The sequence below is a fragment of the Perna viridis genome, chromosome 15 (assembly GCF_037379345.1).
Source record: "Perna viridis isolate PV_CMFRI_1.1 ecotype Kerala chromosome 15, ASM3737934v1, whole genome shotgun sequence".
NCBI lineage: Eukaryota > Metazoa > Mollusca > Bivalvia > Mytilida > Mytilidae > Perna > Perna viridis.
Window position 1 is genome coordinate 20,736,788 of NC_142459.1, and position 23,767 is coordinate 20,760,554.

The 23,767-nt window shown below is 32.9% G+C and overlaps 1 protein-coding gene and 2 long non-coding RNA genes across 6 annotated transcripts; 1 reads left to right on the forward strand and 2 right to left on the reverse strand.

Annotated features, from left to right (window-relative positions):
• Positions 1-37: 37 nt before the first annotated feature.
• On the forward strand, positions 38-7,467 carry LOC148597418 (uncharacterized). 4 transcript variants are annotated; one of them, XR_015918956.1, is made up of 8 exons: positions 38-106; positions 404-445; positions 1,496-1,507; positions 3,526-3,546; positions 5,930-5,944; positions 6,121-6,138; positions 6,752-6,799; positions 7,329-7,467. It is a non-coding gene; the product is annotated as an uncharacterized LOC148597418 (long non-coding RNA). The 4 variants fall into 4 exon arrangements; XR_015918955.1 differs by lacking the exon at positions 6,121-6,138; XR_015918958.1 differs by lacking the exon at positions 3,526-3,546 and having other exon boundaries at positions 67-106.
• A 3,342-nt stretch (positions 7,468-10,809) lies between these two features.
• Positions 10,810-17,582, reverse strand: LOC148597419 (uncharacterized). The gene is made up of 4 exons (XR_015918954.1): positions 17,423-17,582; positions 14,311-14,408; positions 13,350-13,426; positions 10,810-11,612 (listed from the first exon to the last, which is right to left on the reverse strand). It is a non-coding gene; the product is annotated as an uncharacterized LOC148597419 (long non-coding RNA).
• A 4,590-nt stretch (positions 17,583-22,172) lies between these two features.
• LOC148597420 (putative palmitoyltransferase ZDHHC24) lies at positions 22,173-23,360 on the reverse strand. The gene has a single exon (XM_088564199.1). It carries the CDS (start codon positions 23,322-23,324, stop codon positions 22,488-22,490), a length of 837 nt encoding a protein of 278 aa, XP_088420325.1. The 5' UTR covers positions 23,325-23,360; the 3' UTR covers positions 22,173-22,487.
• Between the last annotated feature and the right edge of the window lie 407 nt (positions 23,361-23,767).

Consider the following 23,767-nt stretch of genomic DNA (forward strand, 5'->3'; position numbering starts at 1 on the left):
TTCAATTCAACTATATGTTCGTTTCGATATTTGAATTGTTTAAATGTTGGTTTTTTTCTTTTTTTTCATTTTTCAGTGCCAAAGAATAAAGTAATTAATGTCGATCGTAAGTATTCTTAAAACATTATTTGCCTGGCTGTTTAAACATCCACAAATACCGCACACGTAAGAGCAATTGTTGTTTTAACTGCAAGGCCGGTTTAATTAAACTTGAGACATATATATGATTTAACCTTATGTATTAAAATTATTGATCTGAGATGCTAACCTTACGCATTCACAAATTGCACCATTGTACTTTTAAACCTTTCTGTAAAGATCCAATGTTTTTATCTCAAATATATTTAGAATACAGTTACTTTCTAATTTGACATTACATGATATTGTTAATTTCATTTTGTAGATCCAGTTGTCTTCAACAGACAAGTTCCTTACTTCCCAAAAGGTGTGTATCGTCTTTTAAGTAGCACTCCAGCTAAGAATCATGCAAAATGTGATTCATGGATTAAAAGCCTACATATTTTTATTTTTGATATTTTGTTTGAATTGTCATAGTAAACAGAAATAAACAATTAATTTTTCATGTAACCCATGTTCTTAGGAGATAAATATTATATGGAATGCACTGTAGATTTCAAAATTAAGGGAGATAATTATAATCTAAATGTTGATTATCTCCTAAGAGCAGGCAGATTTGAATGAATAATTACACATTTCATAGTATAGACCCATAAAACAATTTAATTACAAAAATAAAAATATGTAGCCTTTTTGGGGTGTATCACATTTTTCAGATTTTGCATGATTCTTACAAAGACAGCTACTTAACTACAATCTTTGTACGATTCATCAAAAACCTGATCATATTTTCTATATATAAATATCCAAATCAGTTTTCGTTTCAAAACACATTAAATTTATACAATTAACAAAGTCTACACTAGTTTGACAAAGTTAGAGACACCATAGAGACAGAAGTTCCATTGCAAATTTTACGTGACAAAATGTTTTGTCGTCAATCACAAGCACATTTCATTAAACAATGACAATAACTATAAGAACATTTTTTTTCGAGGGACCATTTCTCGTTTTTGCTGTTAGATCAAAACATCAATTACATTTCCAACGAACTGCCTTAGTTTCCAAGCTCATAACAGCGGCAGACGTTCGTTTCATCTCTAATTAACCGCTGCAGACGGGTCTTTCGAAATTCTCTTATACTTTTTAAATAAAACGTCGTATGACAATCCAATGAAGTCGCGTGAAATCGTTCACATTTTCCTGACCTAGCAAGATTCTTGCAGTTTCTGAGAGTGAATTTCGAACGTCAGACGTTATTTCGGAGCTTGGTTATTTTCATTAGAAATCAACAAATCCACAGATATAAAACTCCTGATACCCACGAAACAACTTCCTTCACATTTTATAGTACTATGTATATTTAGGATCTGTCGACATGTTTGATAATTGCTTTTTTTCGTCTTCTGTTTCACAGGAAGCCAAGCAGGTAAGACATTCAATAGACCAGATGAATGATACATCATTTCTAACTGAATGAGATTCTAGATGTATCAGCTAACAGGCGTCTTCTTTTTATTAAATTGAGTGTCGACTTTGTAATATAAACTCCCCGGTCAATCTCTAAGTTCAATTTAATTATTTGATCTGCAACAAAAAAGATATCACTTTTATCAACATTGACGTTTGTAACGAAGCAGAAATATTGAAAACTATTAATTTAATAATTTACTTGAAACGGGATATACAATGACGGATTTGGATCTGACCTTTGACCAGTATGCATATCGCTTTATATAGAATCTTAGAATAGGCATAATCAAGCCAATCTAATTATTATTGGACCTACTAACTGTTCCATTCAGTCAATGTATAACAGATCTAACATCACTTCATTCTTGTTCAGATTATTTTACTTTGAATAATGCTATTGCAATCATGAAAGCTTAGATATGATCGGCTTATCAGAAAGGTCCCTTGAACAGAAAGAAGAATGACATTTTGATAGATCCAACATGCAGGGACTGTTTAGAATATCAGTATGTTTAATATTAATTTTAATTAAGAGTTTAAGTACGCTAGATTAGTAGTAAGTAGTGCTAAAGTGCAAAATATATCATTTAAGCTTCAGGCATAGTAGATATGTTTTATATCCTACATCTCTCTTATTAAATACAGTCAGCTTTGTATATAGAGTTGGTGTCTCAATAAATGCTTTAAGATAACATTTTTTTAAAGTTGATCATTAACTCGTAATCTTTCTTCTCATTATAAGTATTTTTATATATGTGTGCTGAATTAATTATTGAAAGCAATTCATGAAAAATAAGTACGTTAAAAAGGGAAAATTTAAACGTTGAAAGTAAGTGGCATAAATTTTAGGCGGAGTATTAGCCGCCGGAGGAGGAGGTGGTGCCATTGTAGTAGGCGGTGGCCCCGGTCCAATAGGGGGTGGAGCCGTCGTTGGAGGCGGTGCTTTCGTAGGGGGTGGTATTGGAGGCGGAGCAGTTGTAGGGGGAGGTCCAGTCGTAGTATCTGGAGGTTTTGATGGCGGAAAATTTGGTGGAGCTGTTGGGGGAGGTGAAGTTATAGTATCAGGAGGCGGAGCTGGAACAGGAGGTACTCAAATAGAGTACTAACAATTTCTATGGAAATGGCTAAAACTAGTATATCCGTCCCTAATACACAAATTGTTTAAGCACCTTCATATCCCAATATATATGTTGGAACTGTGGTTTCGTCCTTTTGTACTTAACGTTTGAGACTTTTCCCTATCTTAACTCTAACGTCCGTTCTTATATATGAAAAACAACTAATACCTAGTAAAAATGTACGATGATATAATCACTTTACTCCTTCCATCCCAAATTGCATACGCTTTTCATCTTTTGTCTTGACGTATACTCTTTTCTTTACTTGATATTTCAATTTCTAAAGAACATTTTAACAAATCTATGTTTTTCAGATATAAATTGCTACCACATCTAATTTTTCGTGTCTTTAATACAGGATATTTATAATCGAATTATTTTCTTAACTTTAATACTATATATAAATAATTAGATTAGACTTATATCTGTTTGTCCTCCCTAACAACTATCATCTTCTCTTTTCTAGATACATAGATTCAGTTTTACTCAAATCATGTTTTATATTGTTTTTCATTTCACCAGTCACTATATTATATAGAACAATGTGTAGTGTTGTTGAATTGCACTGCTTGCTTTAACACTTTCGTGTAAATGTAGATTGTATGTTGCTTCTATGTAGGACTAAGGTCAGGAAACAATCACTGGAACCAGTCGAGGAGCAGAAAACTCCGGTTGTTGCTCCTTGATTTGTTCAGATGTAATTATTCTTTGTGGAGATTGTCCTTTTTGTTTTCACTAACTATGTCTTATATCAATTTGGATGATCAATTTTCGCTAGGGTCATTAGCAGAATGAATTTGGCATCTATGTAATATACCATGCACCATTCTCATTTTTGACTTTTGCTTTTACCAAGGATATGGACCATTTTACCAAGGTATTGATATGAAATACGATATTAAGTTTGAATGATATATCACATGATAGTCTACACTGTGAAGGTATTGTGTTACATTTTTTTTTTGGGGGGGGGGGTAAATTCATTTTTGGCGATAGTAAATTTTGGGCAACAACTATCAGACTAGTGATGAGGAAGAGAGGGGTGCCAGTTTATGGAAATAACATGAAGATAACTTATAAAAAAATCTTTACTTTCACAGTCGTTTTAGTTTCAGCCCACAGTAGGTGAAGGAATATATCTATATATCCAGTCAATAGTTAGTCAATTTATTCATATATGCAGAACTAAAAAAATAGATTTGTATCACATGTTTTATTTCCAATGTTTTGAATTTAAACGAGGAATTTGGATAGTAATATTTTAGTAACTATTTCTGTTTTTTTTTGGTTTTTGTTTTTGTTTTTTTTGTTGTTTTTTTGTTTTTTGTTTTTGTTTTCTGTTTTTTTGTTTTGTTTTTGTTTTTGTTTGTTTGTTTGTCTTCTTGATCTTATATATTTTATTTATTTATCTTAACATTTCATTTTGGGTTTTCCGGTCTCCTTAATTTTTACTTTTATGTCACCTTAAAGTTTAGCTTCAAATTTTATCATCCAGAAAAAAAGTATGTGATAGTTTCTCGTAATTCTCCTGTCAGACGTCCCACAAAACGACATCCCTGCTTCTGAATCGAAATATATCATTTAACTTAGCTTAATATTCCAAGAGTACTAACTCTGTCATTGTATAAGATATTAATGCACCATTCGTTGTTATAGGATACGGACCACAAAAACCACAACAAGGTATTAGATAGATGAAGGGGTAGACAATGTACCAGTCCACAATTAAATCGTGAAACTATTGATAAGGCTTACTCTTACTCATGACATGCTAAAATTCTTTTTCTTTTTATAAGGGATTTTGTATTGATATATGAAATTTCGGTAAAATTAATCTCGCCATTTATATTTACATTTCAATTTAGAAGAATGTACTGCATGTGCAACGGAGACTTCTCAATCATTCACATCGTGATTGAACTTTAAAATATCAAGGTTTCATTATAAGTCTTTTTTCCAATCAAGCGTTGCATGCACGATTCTGTGGAAAACGGTACTTTACACTAGTTGTTAAAAAATTGTTAGATTTCTCTTTTGTTAATTATTAGTTTAGAAGTCGAGTAGATTTAAATAGTCGTTTGACTTGTGTGATAACAAGTTTGTAGAGTAAATTATGCTTATTGCTTTGCGGTCTTGACTCTGTTTAAAAAAGTTTCAGTCGAGTCAAATTGTAACGATTGGGTTCTAGGGACAAATTAAGCGTCGAGTTAAAACGAACAACTAATAATAACCGATACATGTACAAAAGCCCAGTCAATCAGGTACAACATCAAAAGGCTGTTCTAATAAGTCATTGTCAGCTTAATTGTTTCACTATAACCACCGGTCACATTTTGCACTTACTAAATTAGCTTTAATTGGTTATTGGTTAATTTAATTTTTAAAATATAATAAAGTGTTCTGCATTTACCTTGAACTTTCAGTATCAAGGTTATCTACAAGATAAACAACAACGAAAAATTAACATTCTTCCTATCAAATATCTTTGAAAATGTGTGGTTATATATAGTAGTTACTTACTGTACTATTGTTTGCATATGAGCCTTTATTGATTTTCACTATTTTTAGACTATTGTTCTATTTGCATTTTAGTATCATGTTTATTTACTCTTTCTATATTCTATTAACGTTTGTCCTTTTATTATTATTTTGGATATGTATTACTTCTTCTCCTTATACTTATTAATAAACTTTTTTAATCTTAATTGGTGTACTTCTCCTTTTCTATTGATTGGTTATTTTTAGACTATACCTGATTGGAGTAATTGTTTCATATGTTCATTAAAACTTTCCTTATTTTTATACATCAGTGTATATTCATTTTCAAAACAAACATAAACTTAGCTGGTATTAGAAATTAGATAGTTGTAGTTCTTTGGGACAGGAACAATAATGGTGATGACCATGTGTATCTTTCTTGTTCATTTCTGTTGTATTGAATTTTGTTCACGAACAACTTTATCATATTTGTATTGCATGAGTCATTTAATTCAAATTAGCTTTAAAGATTTCGTTCCGTTGGTATTTCTGCTATTTTCACTTTTCCCGCCTTAATTAGATTGCGTCAGCGATCAATATAAATAATTCATGAATATATATATATATATAATATATATATAAGTTGGTCCTTGTTGCTCTAAAAATTGAAATTGCAAAATATATTAATGTTGATCCCAGATGCGATTGAGCATTAAAAAAACAATTACATTATGCATTAACTTGAAATGAATTATTAATTTTACTTCTTTATTTACTTTCAGGATACGGACCATACGGTAAGTGTCAAGTATTTTAGGTTTATTTTAGGCTAACTTTCTTATTTGAAAGGGGTCTGTTATCCAATATTGGTTCTTTTAAATTGAAAATGAATTCGGTCCATAACTGTCGTATTACAGAACTACTCTAAGGAGAAAATATTCAATAATTGCTAACATATTTGTTCAACTTGTAGGTGGTCCCGAGCTTAAAGGTAACATTTGTGAATAACCTGCTTTTTCCTTCATTTTTATGCATTATTTCAAATGATACTGTCCAAAGTTTTATTATTTACCCTTTACTATAAAAATGCTATATATACATGTATTTACACCTTGCCTCAAGTACTGCATGCTACTTGTTTTGTTTATTCTATTTACTTCCTTAATTAATTTGGTTTTCTCAACTAATACAGTGGGGTATCTAGAAGTTTGAACACCTTTCCTTCCCCACGCTTTGTTTTGAAAATTTTGTGACTTAGTTACAAATGCTGGTAAAAAAAGCAAATCATAGCTGAACCCCTAAGTCCCTAACCTAAACCCCTTACAAAACGCTCTATCCCTCCGTACTTGATTTTGATGGAATATTGATAGACGGTTTACTTTGTTTCATTTTGTTTTACTTCCTCATAATCTTCAATATTTTTTTGCATATTTCATTATGCATCATCAACCATAGAAATATTCGTACCATGTCCACAGTTGCTGAGTTTCATTTCTTGGGTAAAATTTCAGATGTACTTACAGCGGAAATCAGCATCTTATTATTAGACTTAATTACAACTTCAAAACTGAATTTATGACGTCATGTTTTGTTCATATTTCCAGGCAAATAAGCAGAAGGAAGAGTAGGCTGGAGACGCAGCACATTAAAAGGTATGAAAACATGATCATTTTAAAAACCAATCCGATTTAAGTGTGGACATAAGATGTTCATATAAGTAACTTAGGAATTTAATATATGACTGTAAAATGTGATCCAGACACATGTTTTTAAACGTAACAGACACTAGTCTGTTTTACATTAGTACTCGATTAATTTTTACGCACTGTCACAGGGTCAAATGCAAGTAAAGAAAGATCTTAAAGGAACAACATTCGATCACATTGAAAGCGAGTAGACAATGTCTTTTAACAATGATTTGAAATGAAGGACAGTAAAGATATCATGTTCTTTTTCCTTTAAACCTTAACTCAATTGATGACCAGATCAACTAATTAGAAAGAATGGGCTAGAGTATGTGGAGACAAAGACAATTCAACATATTGCAAGACAGTAGACTTATAGTCATGCGCCGAAAACTAAAAAGTAAATGTATAGGAAGACATTTAAAAGTACATGTATACTAAAAATCATGTATAAACTCACTATAAGTAACAGTTTGTCCTTTTTTTTCTTTTTCAGGCTTTTTTACGGAACGTAGCCACACAATAAACTAAACAGTTCTGGGTTTTTTCTCTGTTTTACATTAAATGTAGACATCGGTTTTTAGTATGTAGTCATCATCTTCTGGGCGTCTGAAATATATATATTTTACATACAATTCTGTTGTTTCTGTTCAAATCCCAGCTATTAACAACAGTAGTAGATACGCAATAAATAAAATAATCAAGTGTTTATTTTGATGCACATAAAATAGATATAAAGGATATCAGTGATTTAAATAAATTTATATACAAATTACCTGTACTACTCATTTTTGAGGAATCCCATTTTGTAATGGCGGCCATCTTAGATTCAAATTTCAAAACTGACATACGCAAAGGTTAGGTTGGCTCGTCTATATTTAAGAAGAGTTAGTCCTGTTCAAATCAACCTGACACAAGCGGTAAAAAGTTATTTAAAACAGAAGGATTTATTTCCAATTCTTTGGCGGATCATTTTCATTGATTTGTAATATTTATTACCATTTAAACATTAAACACTCAGCACTATCGAAACAAATAAGGACTTGATAAAACAATAATTCACGATCGAAACAAACACATGGTTGTTCCTGTTGCTTAAATTCCGTTCAATATCCACTCGTAGAAGATCGAACACCACAGGGACAATGTCTACATAATCATCTAACAATATTTATTTTGTTTTAATCACACGGATTGGACGATGTTTCGATGTTTCTTTGGTTTGGAAAAAAGGTCCTAGAAACTCTGAGACATTTTCTTGATAACCCCTATTAGGACCTGAAACGAAATGATGTTGGATTTTCTACGAGCGGGAATTTAAAGGAATGCTCAAACAAAAAAATACGGAATGGTAGTATAAATCGAAATCTCATAACTCCTCTACTCATCAGCAAAACGAATCGGAGAGAAAATGAACACACATATTGATAATTTTTCACCATATTCTATTAATGTTGATGATATTACAAAAAGGTATTTTAACGACAAAAATACAAAGTACTTGGATTGGCAATAGCCGGTTTTTTTTTCAATTTGAGCTAGGATCAAATTTAAAACAGAAAAAAAAAACGAACTAAAAACAAATCATGGAGGGAAATTATCATAGACAAGCAGAAACGAGAAAACAAAACAACTACAACTGTAATTGACACAAACACCCCTCCCGATAAAACTCAAATTGTTGCTCCTCAAAGTGAAAAAAATGTCATTATTCCTACCATTTAAAATGACGAAAAAACAAAATATGTTATTTACTTCTGAGCACAAGGAGAGACCCTACCACTCCCTTAACCCTGTATCCGCCTAACGGAGGGCTGTACCGTATAAGATTCTGAAGTACTTGAAAATGTTCGGGTGGACAGATTCAAATATTTCAGTATATCAAAGAATTAAAAACAAACAAAATATGATTACTTTTGTGGTGCTATAAACTACTGTACGAAACAAAGGAAAACGTACTTGCTCATGGACTAAACTGGTGTATTTAAGAATAGTTCCGCTTAAAATCGTGCAGACATGATTCTCAGTAAATGTGTTTTAATGCTAACAAGCCTACGGATATTAAGCCGACCCAAGAATGCTGTGTTCGTAATTTGGTGCAGAATTTTGTCTACTTCTTCAAAGTAGAATTCAACTTCAACCTACTTAACAAAATTTTTAATGAGATATTCATCGTTGATCAAATACTGTAGATCACCGTGATAATGAATTACAAACAAACAATATTGAGTACTCTACCAATCCGTGTATAAGCTAACTTAAGGTTCAAAGTCTGAAAGAAGCTTTAAACCAACAAACAAACAAGAAGCTCCCAGGAGCCCGAATCGCTCACCTGGTTAAATTTTGTCTTTCAAGGGCAATAAATTTAACAAGGAGTTATCCAAAAATTTGGACTCATCACAAGAAGACTTTGATATGCCTAGGACTTATAAGGATCATTCCAGCAATGAACGTTTCTTTCTATGTATTACAGTTTTCAAGGTATTGGCTAAAAACTGTAAAAAAAACAAAAAACAAAAAAAAACTTGCCATTTTCATCTTTCAAGAGCAATAAATCTTACAAGGAATCGTCTGACAACTTTGATCCCTGGAGATTTCTGTAGGCCTTATAATAAGGATCAATTGAAAGAATTCGGTTAAACGGTGTTGGAGATAAAAAAAAAAAGGGGCAATGAAGTACTGTCTGACCACTGTTCTATTTTTAGCAGCCATGTTTTTTACATAACAAAAATCCCCACACCAGTTCGATGCAAGATATCCCAAGGAACATTCATACAAAATTTGGTTCCAATTCGTCAAGCAGTGTCAGAGAAGAAGATTTTTGAAAGAAATAGCATCAAAAATAGCAAAAAAAACGTCGAAAAGGGGCAATAACTCCAACGTAGTTAACAGATTAAAATGAAATTTTGACCACCGATAGATCTCATCATGCTGGACACTTTTAACAAGGTCAGAATTAGGCTCAACCTAACGGTTTTGGAGATATATGTGAAACACTTCTGTCCGACCACTATGAAACATTCATACTAAGTTTGGTTCAAATTGGTCAAGTAGTGCCAGAGGAGTTGAGTTTTGAAAAAGTATCAGCAATGACGGACGACGACGATGGACGCCAAGTGATGTCCATAACTCACATGGCCGTCAGCCAGGTGAACTAAAAAGGGCATCAGTGCTCAAGGACGTGATACATCCATTTTAGTTTTTTCCTATTATATGATTCAATAGCTGCGTAAATTACTACATTCAAATGTGATTATAAAATAAACACTATTTTCTAGAGCTACATTTTGTATATCAGTGTAGCGTCTGTTTATGCTTTTATCATGCTAAACTAAGATGTCGTGTGTTTGTAGTAAGTTGATGAGCATGCTCAATTTACACTTCGGCTAGGTAGGGTTTTGGTAGGACAAAAGATTTTCCTCGTGGATGTTTATATTGAGCATGCTGCACGCATGATAATCAACTATCCAACAAGTAGCACAAAAGGGTCTATAGGTGAATTTTGAGAAGCAAACTTGCAGGTGCTTCTGAAAATGTCTAATGATGCACATGTTCCATACCATCAGTTTTCGTTGGAGTTCATTCACTCTCCAGTTTCAAAGTGTATATTAAAGACAGTTTGTGTTATTCACGGTCTTTTGTCTGTTTTAATGGTCCAGCCTTTGTCATCTGATCATTAAAACATGTTTCTCGTTTTAATATCACTGTCTTCTTGTTATAACTTCACTACTAGGCATATGGACAAGAGTATAATTTCAATATCTGAATATATGTAAGTTTCATTCAAATTTCTTTTATAGGTGTTGTTCCAGTGGCAGAACATGTTGTGCAAAATGCCCATGTAGCCGGCTGAAACACCCCTCTCTCCCCCACCCACACACAATTGTTCGTAACTTTATCAAACACCCCCTATTGCTTTATAAACTCTATGGCTTTATAGCATAATTAATACTATACTGAAGAAATTTCTACAGAAATCTGATTGGCTTGAATTTAATCAAAGATGACATATAAGTACAACTAATTCTTTAGTTTTGATTCACAAAGAAAAGTACTTCACAAAAGAAAACAACGAATTCAGATATTTACATATGGCTTCTAATATCTAAAAGGGAGATAATTAAATAACTTCAAATTTTACAGATCTCCTAAATTAAAATCAATAGAAAAACATTGATGGTTTTTTTAAGCTATTTAAGAAAATCAATCAAAAATTATGTATAAACACCATGTTTTTTTTAAATTAAGTTGGTTGCATTGATGAAAAATTACTTTTTTTATTTCAACTTATGTGTTTCAAATATTGCCGTTGGAATAACTTAATAAGAGATGAAAAAAGCACAAAATATAGTGATATGCAAATGATATATAATTGTATATTGTTAATTCAATGTGATCAAATTATGAGATAATTGTTGGAAAAAATATAAATAAAAAAAAAGATATATTAAATAAATATATGAAAACTATAATCTGTTAATAACAACCAATAAATACGAAATCTGAAAACAAGAATTAACTGAACAATACTCATTTCCAACAAATCTCTCAAGCCTTCCAACGGAAACCAGAAATTTTGAGTTTCCATCTTCATAATTAGAGACTTTATCAGCATGAAACATAATTCAATCAAGTCAAGTTTTCAAATCTGCATAAAAAAGTCTGCCTGTCATAAACACAATGGTAACCATGGCTACAGAATGTTGCATCCTGGGCTTTGTGCTGTAGTAATTTGTTTTGGATCCAGGCCTTTGTCTGCTTCCCTTACACTTGCAATGACCTGAAAATTCAATTTTAAAGGCAAAATGAAGTAAAACATTGATGTAGAACAAAAAGTACCAGTACATGTATTATGGAAAAATACTTTTTGTCCCTGACGAAGGCCATAAGGCCGAAAATTTTATGAATTTTTTTTATGTTTTATTCATATTTAATTCGTATGTAGTTCCTTTTTACCTTTTAAACATAAACAACAAATCTAGCTTACTTTAAATCAATAAGGGTCCTTTCTTCGGCATTCAAGAAATTAACATTGGTTAAAAGTATGAGATTGTCTCCCTTTGAATGTAAAATTTTATTTCTGTCTGCTCCCATGGTGACAGCTATATTGTAAGTTGCATTTCTATTTTATCATTGTAGACTCTTAATGAATTAATTTCTAAGTAAAAACTTGCAGACACTACAGCAGTTGAAACTGAGATTTTGGAACAAAATACTATAGGCCACACTGAAGTTAGACATTGATTTCTTGTTCTTTCGGAAGTGTGGCATCAACCACACAAATTACAGTTTTGTATTACAACTGTATTTTCCTATCATCCACATGACAAAAAGTCATAATTCCTTTTTAAATTTATTGTAACTTTACTCCATATTTTAACATAAACCCTTTCAATTTCTTTTTTTTTAAATCTTCAATATTTCACACGGCCAAAAAATATAATGTCTTGTTTCTTGCAACCAGCAAGACAAGTATATGATACATTTGTCGGTACATAGGGAAATTACTTTATTTTTTCAAAAACATTTTTCCTTGAGTTAATGGGGAAACAATCTAGACTTTAACAGTACTTGAGTCAAATTGGCCATAAATTGTTTAAGGTTGCACAAAAAAAACTAGAGTAGGCAGGATAGCAGGAAACAGACATATTTTTGTTTGCCAAATCAATCAAAACATTTTTCAGAACTCCCATAATTTCTCTCATTTTTTTCTATGTTTGGCATATCATATTCTAAAGACATATTGCCCACTTCAAATACATGAAGAATTATTATTCTTGAACTTAAGTTATCATGGAACTTAGCATTATTCTTAAATTTTTATTAGAAGTAATTTTTTAAGTTTTGTGCCTGCCAGGCCTGAAATACAAAAAGTGGAAAATTGATATTGTACCAGTCCATATAAAATTCAGACACTGCCTATGGCAGAGTTGATGAATGGTATAGAAAAAAACAATGCCTTTTTTTTAGTCTACATACATGTACAAGTATGCTATATTTTTACGCAATGATAGTCCTTTCTGTATTTAGATCTGTATTTTTTAGAAAACTATACATCCAACAGCCACAAAAATTAACCAAATGAATGAATTAATCAAACATGATGACTACAAAGTGCCAATTTCATACAAGGTCTAAATTATTTTTATCTCAAAGTGCAACAACCAAGTGACAAACTAAAATAGGTTATGTAGTCAGTTATTACATTTTTTGTATTTCTCAATCAGAAATAAAAAGTGAACTCAATGGGTTTTTGAAAGGCACGAATCAACTTCTGTCTATTTTTTTATAAAGACTGCTCGTTAAATGTAATGGCCAAATGGGAACTCCTTGGATATAAAGCTGAATGGGTCACGTGTACATGAGACCAAGAAATCAGACCACTTAAAGAATTTGGTGCATTTCTAGTAGAAGAAGGAACTTTGGTCCTTATAACTGATATTCAACAACCAAAGTGTAAAGGAACTTAGGCTTCAATTTTCCTCTGAATGTGATCTCAGGATAGTTATATACTTACATCTTCTGCAGATGGAAATCCTCCCAGGTTCAGTTTGGAAAAGATCAGCTTATCATTGACAGTAACTTCAAAGGAGGCTACCAAATAAAAATCATTGCCATGAGAATAATTGCATACAATGTATGAATGGGACCATTCTTAAAAAAGTGTTGGTTTGCTGATTATCAACTTACATATTTGAAAAAGTAATCAAGGGAACCAAGGTTATAGCAAAAATCAAATAAATCCATCTGTATCTACTAAAAAGGTCTCTCCATTTCAAAGACAGAAATTGTCTTTTTATTCTTTTTTGACATAAAGAAAACAATCAACACTCAACATAGTTTACAATTTTCATGGTTTAAAAAAATGATCAGTGTTTCAAAAACTAATCTCATATGTACATTCACATGTACTGTATTATTTTGTGCGCTTGAATTTTTTAAAAACTTTAATACAAACTATGAAACTGAAAAATTCAAGGATTTTGAGAGCAATGTATAATTATATTGACAGAATTGTGGGAAAGCTAAAGACAGAATACAAAACTAACACGCAGACATAACAGTAGTGGATGAAAATTCAATTCATTTTTGCTACTTTTGACACATACACATGTACATTTTCTTGAACTGAAGGAAAAAAATTGAAAAAGTTTATTCTTAACAGTCAATCTTGAATTTTTCTGTCACTTCATTTTGAATTAAGAGGCTGATTCACCAAGGTTTGCATAGAAATGAATAAAACCTGCCTTTTTCTATTCTGTGGTTGACTTTTCAAACCTTAAAATACAACAATATGTAAGTAAAATTTCCTCGTAATTTAATCAGAAACCGAGGTCCCAGTTGTGAAAAAATTATCCAATGCACTAACGTATACATTGTACATGTAACAGACTGACATGTATCTAAGGGATAACTTTAGTCCAGTGGTTAAATCTTTCTAAAAAATGGCTTTGACATATACATGTATATAGACTTACAACTTCGGCCTACTGTTCCTACAATATCAGCGGTTGGAACCTCAGCAAGGATTGCCCTGCGAAGATCCTGGTACCGCGGTCCATATCCTCATCCACCACTGAAAAACATGAAATGCTTCTGAACAAATACTACACTAGGGCAAATTTACTTTATCAGGATAGGGAGCATGGGAGAAAAAGAGTGCCAAGCAAAGCAAGGTACAAACTTTTACATGGGGTTATAAGTTAAAAATCCATATTGCATATAATTCTTTTTTTTTCAATGTTACAGGGTGTAGAATAACAAATCCCCATCTTGGCCAAGGCCAGCTACTCAGCAAAAGCACAAACATTGCAGATAGTGAAAGAGAGGTGATGATTAGTTAATGACCATTTGTTTTAAAGGCTAAACTAATGTATCTTTGCACTGTACATACATTGTACAGACATAGTGCTTGACCAAATCTTTAATTCAATAAATACAAATGGTCATTTTACTATTTTACCAGATGTACATCATGATGCAGGTTTAAGAAGCAAGCACCTTCACACTATTTTAGAGGGTGAGAGATGAAAAGCAAAGAAAAAACTATGTACGATCTGCACATGTATATTTGTACACGAGTTAATACAACAATACAAGCGTATACAACACAATAAGTGTGCTACTCTTCTACTCAGGCTTCTTCAAGTTTATTTGTAGATTTACATTGCCCCACCCCAATGGCCATCTCAAAAGACCCTACTCCAATTCTTTTATTTTTTACCTTTTCAGCAATTCAAATTTTCATTTTTTTCATGTTTGTATCTGACATGACAGTACTTTTATTTAACGACTATTGACTTCTGATGATACATTTTCGTAAAAAAAACTTGAAATCATGACAATACGTGGTGCACATGTACATGTATGTAACCTGAATTCTGTCAGCAGATTCATATTCAATGATTGTATATAGAATCTTTATCTTGATTAATTTATTTAGATTTTACAGTTCCTGAAATATAAAAAGCAAATAAAAATCATTCAACATGCTGCATTGTTTGAGTTGCTGGTGGATGAGAATCTACATATGAACTTGATGCAGCCTTAAGGTAAAATCCTTACATAATCTCCCTTGATTACCAGATACGCTAGAGTATTGAATCTCCTGTAAAATCATTTTACGGAGCTCCAAATACCGAGGGAAGTACCCTCATCCTGAACTTTATGGATGCATGGGAGAAATGGAAAGTTAATTAAAAAGCATTTTACAAGGCAATACTACATGTAAAAGTACATGTCATGTACTAGAAAATTCTATTCAAAACATTTAACAAGATTAAAGGTTTCTAAGAACATTATGTACATACATGTACAAATGTATGTAGACCAAAAAAGAATCAGAGTTATTAAGGCATCTTTTTTAAAGCTTGCAAGGGCTTCAATGAGACCAAAGGGTAAAAGAGTCCTTTAATGAAAAGAAATTGATGACCAGAATGTGTGCATTTTTTATACATTTGTACATACATGTATGAACCATTTAACAAAATGTTTGGGTTTTTTTTTAAGTTCAGTTAATGTCATAGAATAGTCTTGGAGTAATTAAAGTTAATATTACCATGAAATCACATGTACTTAAATAACATTTGCATTGCATTTCATGTGACCTATTTGTACATGTAACTTTATTTTGTTTTCCCTCTGGGGATATATTCTTTTGATTTCTGATCAAATCTTGGTTCCCTTGATCATGTTGATTACTCTTTCGCACCTTAACAACAAATCTGTCAAAGAGCTATGTAATCCCTTTTAGAATTCAGTGTCCAGGATTGTTTTCTTATTTTGCCACTTACTTACTTAGTGCAAAAGGGTAAAAATGATAAATAAATAGCCTAAGACCACCTTTCACTGAAACCTTCACAAGAAAACCACTCAACTGCCTAATCCAATATTGCTCTGACGTCTAACGGCTGATTTGCCTGACAAGCTGAGGCCATGGGACGTCAGAGCTCGTCCCGTATCAAAAACACAGATTTGTTTTCCTATCAAGTCGAAAATCTACAAACTCATGGAAAAATGTTATTTAATGTTGCATGCACACCAGCCACTATTACTGACATGTTTTTCACCCTGCAAGAAATTTGTACACTGCTTATTTTAATAAAATTACACAATATTGGGCCCCGTGCAGGTCCGGGTGTTAAAAGAATAGGCCTGCAGCAGCACTAAGCTTGTCGTAAAAGGCGACTAAACAGTGCTCAGAACCCTAGCCAGGGACTAGGGCGCTCTGCCCACAGAGCAACTGGGATGTGTGCCCCAGGTGGTGGAATGGGGTACCCCTGGCATGTTACATGCTGGGGTTGTCAGGCTATAATACGGAAAACCTGACCGCAAACCATAGTGGTGCACCGTGTTGGGAAAGATGCCACGTTCCTCGCACGTTAAAGAACCCTACTGTGGTATTCTCCCGCAGTAGGAACCATAGGGCTCCGCCACAGGAGGCTTAATTGCCCAACCCTAACCACCTCTCCCTTTTTCCAGTGGCAATCAAAAATTATTTACTCCATTGTCCTTGTGTCCCATCCCTTTTTTATTTCATCATCGTTTCATGTTCATTTTGTCATCAATTTCATGTTCATTGTCTGAATATAGCTGAAATATTGCTGCTCGGACGTTAAACCCCAACAAACAAACAAACAAACACAATATTGGACTCCATGACCTTGTTTGATCACAATATTTTGTTAATTATTTAAAATTTAGTCAAATCACTAATTTGTACAGAAAACCATATACACAGTATTCTTATTCGTACATTATATTATTCATTCTTTAAATACCTGGCTATAATATTATAAGTTTCAAGACTACAAGAGCCAAGAAAGTAGTTATTTTTTGTCTCAAAGCGGGCGGCAAAGTTGGTTTGCTAAATCCCGTGTTTTTGATATGGGACGAGCTCTGACGTCCCACGGCCCATTGTCTGGCAAATTAAGTGTTGGACGTCAGCGCCATCTCGGACTGCCAAATTCTATACGCCCCTTAATTTGTGCTTAAAAAATAAAGTTTGATGTTGAATGCTATGGTCAGTATGGAAGTTATTTATTTGTACCTAACTTTGAAAAAAAAAATCAAATTTAAGATGAAGCATACCAATATTCAATGTGTACTTTAACACCCATTCTATTTCCTTGTTCTATTTCTTCAAGAAGACACGAAATCTGCCCAGTCACTGCGGGTATTGTTTACTTGAACTGGATCGACAGTGTTGTTCGATTGGAAAGAAAACGTAAACCAGAAAAAGACAAGCTAAATTAAATATTGTAATTCGTTAACCTGTCCGATAAACTCGACCTTAAAAAAGCAAACAAAATTGAAAAATTCCGAGATAGGACAATCAGAGTAACTATGAACAACTACTAGAAACATCTAAAATGCCAATATTATAAACCGGAAGGGTAAGATCTAAGACAATCGAAGTATTTAACATTATACACAAAAGAAGCCCATCATACATGTACTTACATTACTTACCACATTAATAACACTATTCTTTAAGGTACCAACATTAAGCAGCAGTTTAATCAGTATGGTATAAAATAATTCATGTATACCGCGGCCAACCTATGGAACGAACTGCCAAACCAGTTTAGAACCCAGACTTCATTCAGTTAGTCTCAGCCAGTCAATCCATACAATTGGTTACATGTATATGCTCAATTATTGCTAGCTGCTTTATATTTTAGCCTGAGTTTATATTTATAGTCTTGATTAGTTCATTTTGAAAAAAAAAGTTTTGAAAATGTCGCTGTATTTGCGTTTGAATGGCAATAAACTTGTAAGAATTAATTACTGTTATCTATCTTTTTTCGAAATATTTACATATCATCGGGTACTCATCGCCAATATCATGTTAGGTGCACAGTGTTCAAAAACCAACTTGTCTGGGAAAACCTTGCCGTCTCCTTACCTCAATTGTTAGGTGTTGGCACCCACATCTAAATTTATAAAGATAATGCAGCAAATGACTAGGTAATTCTACCAAATATTTCTCAAAACAAAAATCAGATTTATACTACCGATAACATAAAGTTTTTGGTGAAGTAAATATGCCTGCTGTCAAAGTTTGAATTAGCTGTTCCTTGAAACTTTGAAAAATGCACTTTTCTATCCAAAAAGGATATAAATTTTGTGATTTCCAAACATCTGACAGCCCACAATGATAAAAATATTTCTTTATAAATAAAAACCACTTATTCTCAAAGCCATAATCATTTGAATATACAAAGAGTAACTAATGCAATATGGTAAAAAAATTATTTTCGTCACCCCAAAACTTAGTCATTCTATTGTTAACTAACAGAATGATTGGGTATCTTCCTATAATTCACTATAAACAATGCTCTTCATGTTAATGAATAAAAGCTAATCAATTAATCAATAATCAATCAATCAATAATCAATCAATCTTGATGTTCCGCTTCAATTTTAAAATAATTTAACAGAAGCGCAGCTGCACCTTCTCTTAAAGTTCCAAATCCTCAAAACCCCAAATTTCACAACCATATAATAATATAGGTAAAACAGCTTTATCAAACATATCCAACTGACATTCAATAGACAGGTTATGGTCTCAGTATCGTATTAATTTTCCCATAGACTTCTATAGTGAAGTGCATATTTTTAGGATTTTTTAAAAAATATGTAAATTGATTCAATAAAACTTTCACTTATGTAGCATTTCTAAGGACATGTGAAAAAATAATTTCCCGCAAAGAAAATAGGGTGAGTCCACGAAGATCGGACAGAAAAGTAGTCTCGAACTATAAATAGCCATTTTCCCTACTTTCATTTTCGTTTTGCACTCACCAAACCAACCTTTTCAGTGGAACATTTTTATGATATTATGATAGATTTTCTTTTAAAAAAGTTCTTCATCTTATAGTGTGATGTTTGCTCTATTTTATAAGTCATTGTTCATATCTTTTGACAAAATATTAGTTTGTAGAGAGGCAAAAAGAAAATGCACTATATTTTTATAGCATCCATGTTTTGACGTACACCTGCTCAGGGATATGCAATACGATACTGGTACCTTATGGTGTCTGCATCTTTGCAGCAAAGTGAACTTAGCATTAGTAGCTTATTCTTTCAAATACGGTCTTGTAGTATAAAAGTTTCCACTCCTTGAAAAAAAATACTCCCAGATATTTATACTGTTTTACTACTTCTACTTCTCATCCTTTAAAGTAAAATTTATAATATCAATATTTTGGTCTTGTTTACATTAATTTTAAGCTTCCATTGGTCCCATACGTATCGACTTTAAATAAAGCTTTCGAACCTTCAACTGCACAGTACAACTGAACTAACAGACGAACGGAAAATAAATCGCGGATATTAACTTTCTTCTATTACCATCTTATTATATTTGAGAAACTTTACAGACTAAACATAACAGGCGCGGATCCAAGGACTGGCGTACCGGGCGTACGCTCCCCCTAAATCGGTAAGAAAAAATTTTCACTACGAGTTTCACCTAATAATATTTTTTGCCTTGCTCTGCACGGCATTTAATTCAATAACCCCCTTAAACTCAAATCCTGGACCCGCCCCTGCTATGTGTTGTACAGTTTAGATCCGCTCGATAGGGTAAATTGCCAGACGTCACTTTACACCATATGTCATGCATGTACATAAACAAGTAGAGCCGGGAGACCATTTTCGCCACTTAAAAACATCATTTTTGTATATTAGACGGATACCCCTTCATGGAAAATTATTTTTCATCACTGGTTCAATGAATTTAACTATATTTTGTTACCATGACCATATCTTTTCAGTATGTGCCAGGAATTAAGAGTGATCACAGAATGCATGGTCGTCATCATGAACTCGTGGAGTGTCATGGTGTATCCATATCTGCACAATGAGAACCGAGTTGTCTACCGTGTTATAGTTCGTCTATGCCAGACGTGACATTATGTTATCAACTAGGCAGTTTAGTAGAAAAGCAGAGGGCGTTTTCCCTTACGGTGCACATGGTATATACCCCATTTGTCAGTGGAGTCTGGGTTGCTCATTTATTTTTTTTTTTTTTGTACATGTACGTTTTATTTCGGTTTTTATGTTCTCTGTTTGTGTTACTATTTTCCTTGCACAGTCTTGGAATACCTAACTCAAACAATTGAAGCCCCAATCTTCATCGATTCTCTCCGAGAGATCGATTGTGAGTGGAATATAACGACTGAATTATTCGGGTTAGATTACCGCTCGAATAGTTGTTCCCTTGATTCCTTATTATATAATGCTGCACGACAAGAGCCGAATATACTAGTTCATCTTGGCGTTTTAAACTTGCATTTGATTACAAACGTATCAATACAAAATTCGTGTATCAAAGATCGTATTATCTAAATTGAAAAATATGAGGTGCAATTATGAAACTTTACGCTGTCAGAGAATCAATTAAAAGGAATCATATTAGCCTAAAGTTAAACTATTTACAGAAGCAAGAATGAAACAGTCAGGTTGGGATTTGGTGTACATGCAACATCACGGAAATTACACTAGTGTAAACGAATGGCTTTTTAAAGAACGGGTTGTCTTTTATACGTGCATGTACGTACGGGCAGCAAAACATGGCGATTGCGATACAAACCACACTATATTTGCAAAATCAATGTACACACAGACCAAATAAATTAACTTTTTTGAACTCAAATGAAGCTTGTTTCTACAGGCGGATTCGCTCTTGTCGTGAGCATGAATGACTGTTCGGTATACTGTATACTTGTAAGCTTTATTTTGGTTCTGTTGAGAGAATGATTTTGGTTTATTTTGTCTTTCTTTGTATATGTATATTTTAGCTTTGGTATTCCAAGGCTGTTCTTTCTTCTCTAAGTGGTTTTCTTCATTACATGTAGTGTTCATTTAATTTTGCCAGAGTGACTGTTGAAAGTCTGTTCAATTATCAATACAAAGTTCGTCTTGAAGTACGTTAATATACCCCATATGGAATCAAAAGTGGTAACATCCCATCATTGTTTCGTAGAAAAAACAACAAATTTAGTGACAAGTGTGTACATGTACAATCATTATCATGCAAAATGTCGCGATAATCGTACTAAGAATGAGATACATTGTATGGTATTAAAAAGGTGTTAATAAACATCAAATAAATAAAAACATTTGAATGTTTCAGTATCTTCATCCGTGAATAAATGAGCAAGTTATCCTTTAAAGTCATGGTTCATGACCCAGAAGATCTTTTTTAAATACTGTGTATTACAATTGTGCATGTTTGTACTTGAAGAATGAACATGTTACAAAGAAACATTTTTTCCCAAGTTAATGGAGCTAAGTACGGGTGTGGGTGGGCTAGTACGAAATTTAAAAAGGCAGGATTGAAATTTTCAAGAAATTAAAAAGCAGGACAGGCCATAAGAAAAAGAAAATGACAGAAGCTATTATAATAACTGTCCCAGTATTTTTAATCATTTTTGTATAAAAAAAAAATCGACACAACCATAACAATAAATGGTCCTTCTCTCATGTGCTTTCGAAAATCTAGTCGGATATTAGAAACGCGTATACAGCACAGTCACGAGTTGTTAAAGTTTACATGCATGTTCAAATGTACATTGAATTATATACGTGTACATGTACATGTTCAATGTGCTTTATCACTGCCGCTGTCTGTTCTAACAATAGCGTCCGAGATACACCCGTACGAGACCAGGTTGCTCATTTATATTCACTTCAGTTTTTTTAGTATTCTTTTACAGTGTTTTATAGTTCATAAACAAAGTCGTGTAGTGTTTATGCGTCTTTGTCCCCGGATTATGGATATCTTATTCCTCGTTCATATTACTGTATGGTCTCTCTGCTTTCACATAGTGAATGTATTAGTTAAAGCTTTATTTAAGAAGACTACTTGACAAAAAACATTTTGTAGATATACAATTACATGTATCTCTAAATCAAACATCCAATCATTCCGCAAAGGAGTAAATTACACTGAATTTTGATTGTTGCATAGATTGATGCGAAAGAGAACAGATTTCATATATGTTATACAATGTACCCTTATCAAAATAATTTCTATTCACGGATTGTTCGGTTAATTTCACTCCAATACATGTATAAATATATAAAAAATGTAATGCGTAAAGTCATGATGTGTCAACCCTGTAGTAAATTCACCCCGCCTCCCGTCTCATAGTAGTTTTGTGTCATGACTTTCAAAAGTTGTTCCATCGCCTGGCAATGGAGATGGTATCCATGGAAACAAAAAAATGGCATACCAGTGTTTCCCACCTATTTCACGTATTATTTTCATTAGACCAACATTGTATACAGTTATCCCTTTCTTAGCTTCATATTTTGTCTGCCCACTGGTTATCTGTTGTATCTGAATGAGCAGTAGCCATGTGAACAATACGAGTACTAAAAATCCGATAAAAGTCAACATTGTAATAGCAGTGACATATAAGTCGTCTCCACCGAATAAAAATCCAACATGAGGAAGTAAAAACGATAGCATATTCAGAAATCCCATTTCTCCCTTTACATCCAAGACAAAATCTAGGTTGAAAATGTTTGCATAGAGAGCTGCCACAACCATGTATGTAACCATGGCAATGTAATAACGGTGGTTATGGTAACCGATACACGTTGCTGCGAAGAAACAATGATGGTCGCGTTTTAAAACACAGACATCACAAAGGGGGCAATGGTGTGACCGTTCAGGTGAATTCTTTACGCAGACACTGCAAAATTTCCAACGTTTTGGAGCATCCCCCATCGGGAAAATAATATGCTTTCCCGTAATGTCAATGTTAACTAATTTGTACATATTTCCATATATGTTCATTGCAAACCAAAACAAAACAAACATGTGAATGTTCTGAATTTCGGTCTCCCCCTTATCTACATAATAAGGGAGAATGTGAAAGCCTTCGTACCATATTAGAAAAACTCCACCGAAAAGGAACACATAAAATAAAATCAATTCGGATGAATTCCTAGTATGAAATTTGAGTGAAAATGGCATGTTCAACAGGCTCGACAACCGGCACGTTTTGTTTGTTTACACATTAGGCGGTGTGTAATAAAGGACTCGAGTTCCGCATAACACATCCTAAAATCCGCATCTTCTATAAAATATTTTCAAAACATATAACATTAATTATACTAAAATGAAGAAATCTACCAGGACTTATTGTTATTTCAACTTTAATTTTTAAATTGGATGAATAATAATTTTTGTGTCGATATTTTATACACGAATTAATTTTAAAGTGTACTTCAAAATTATATTTTAAAAATATGTATTGACATTCAGTTCCAGCGAAAAAAAATATGGAGATGAAATACTCTGGATTCGTGAGTTTGTGTGTGGGGCAATTGAAACGCATGCAGATCCAGAGTTTTCAAGACATCTCATTTTAGTTACAAAAACAGCTCCCAATAAGCGCAAGCCCCCCAAAAAAGTAT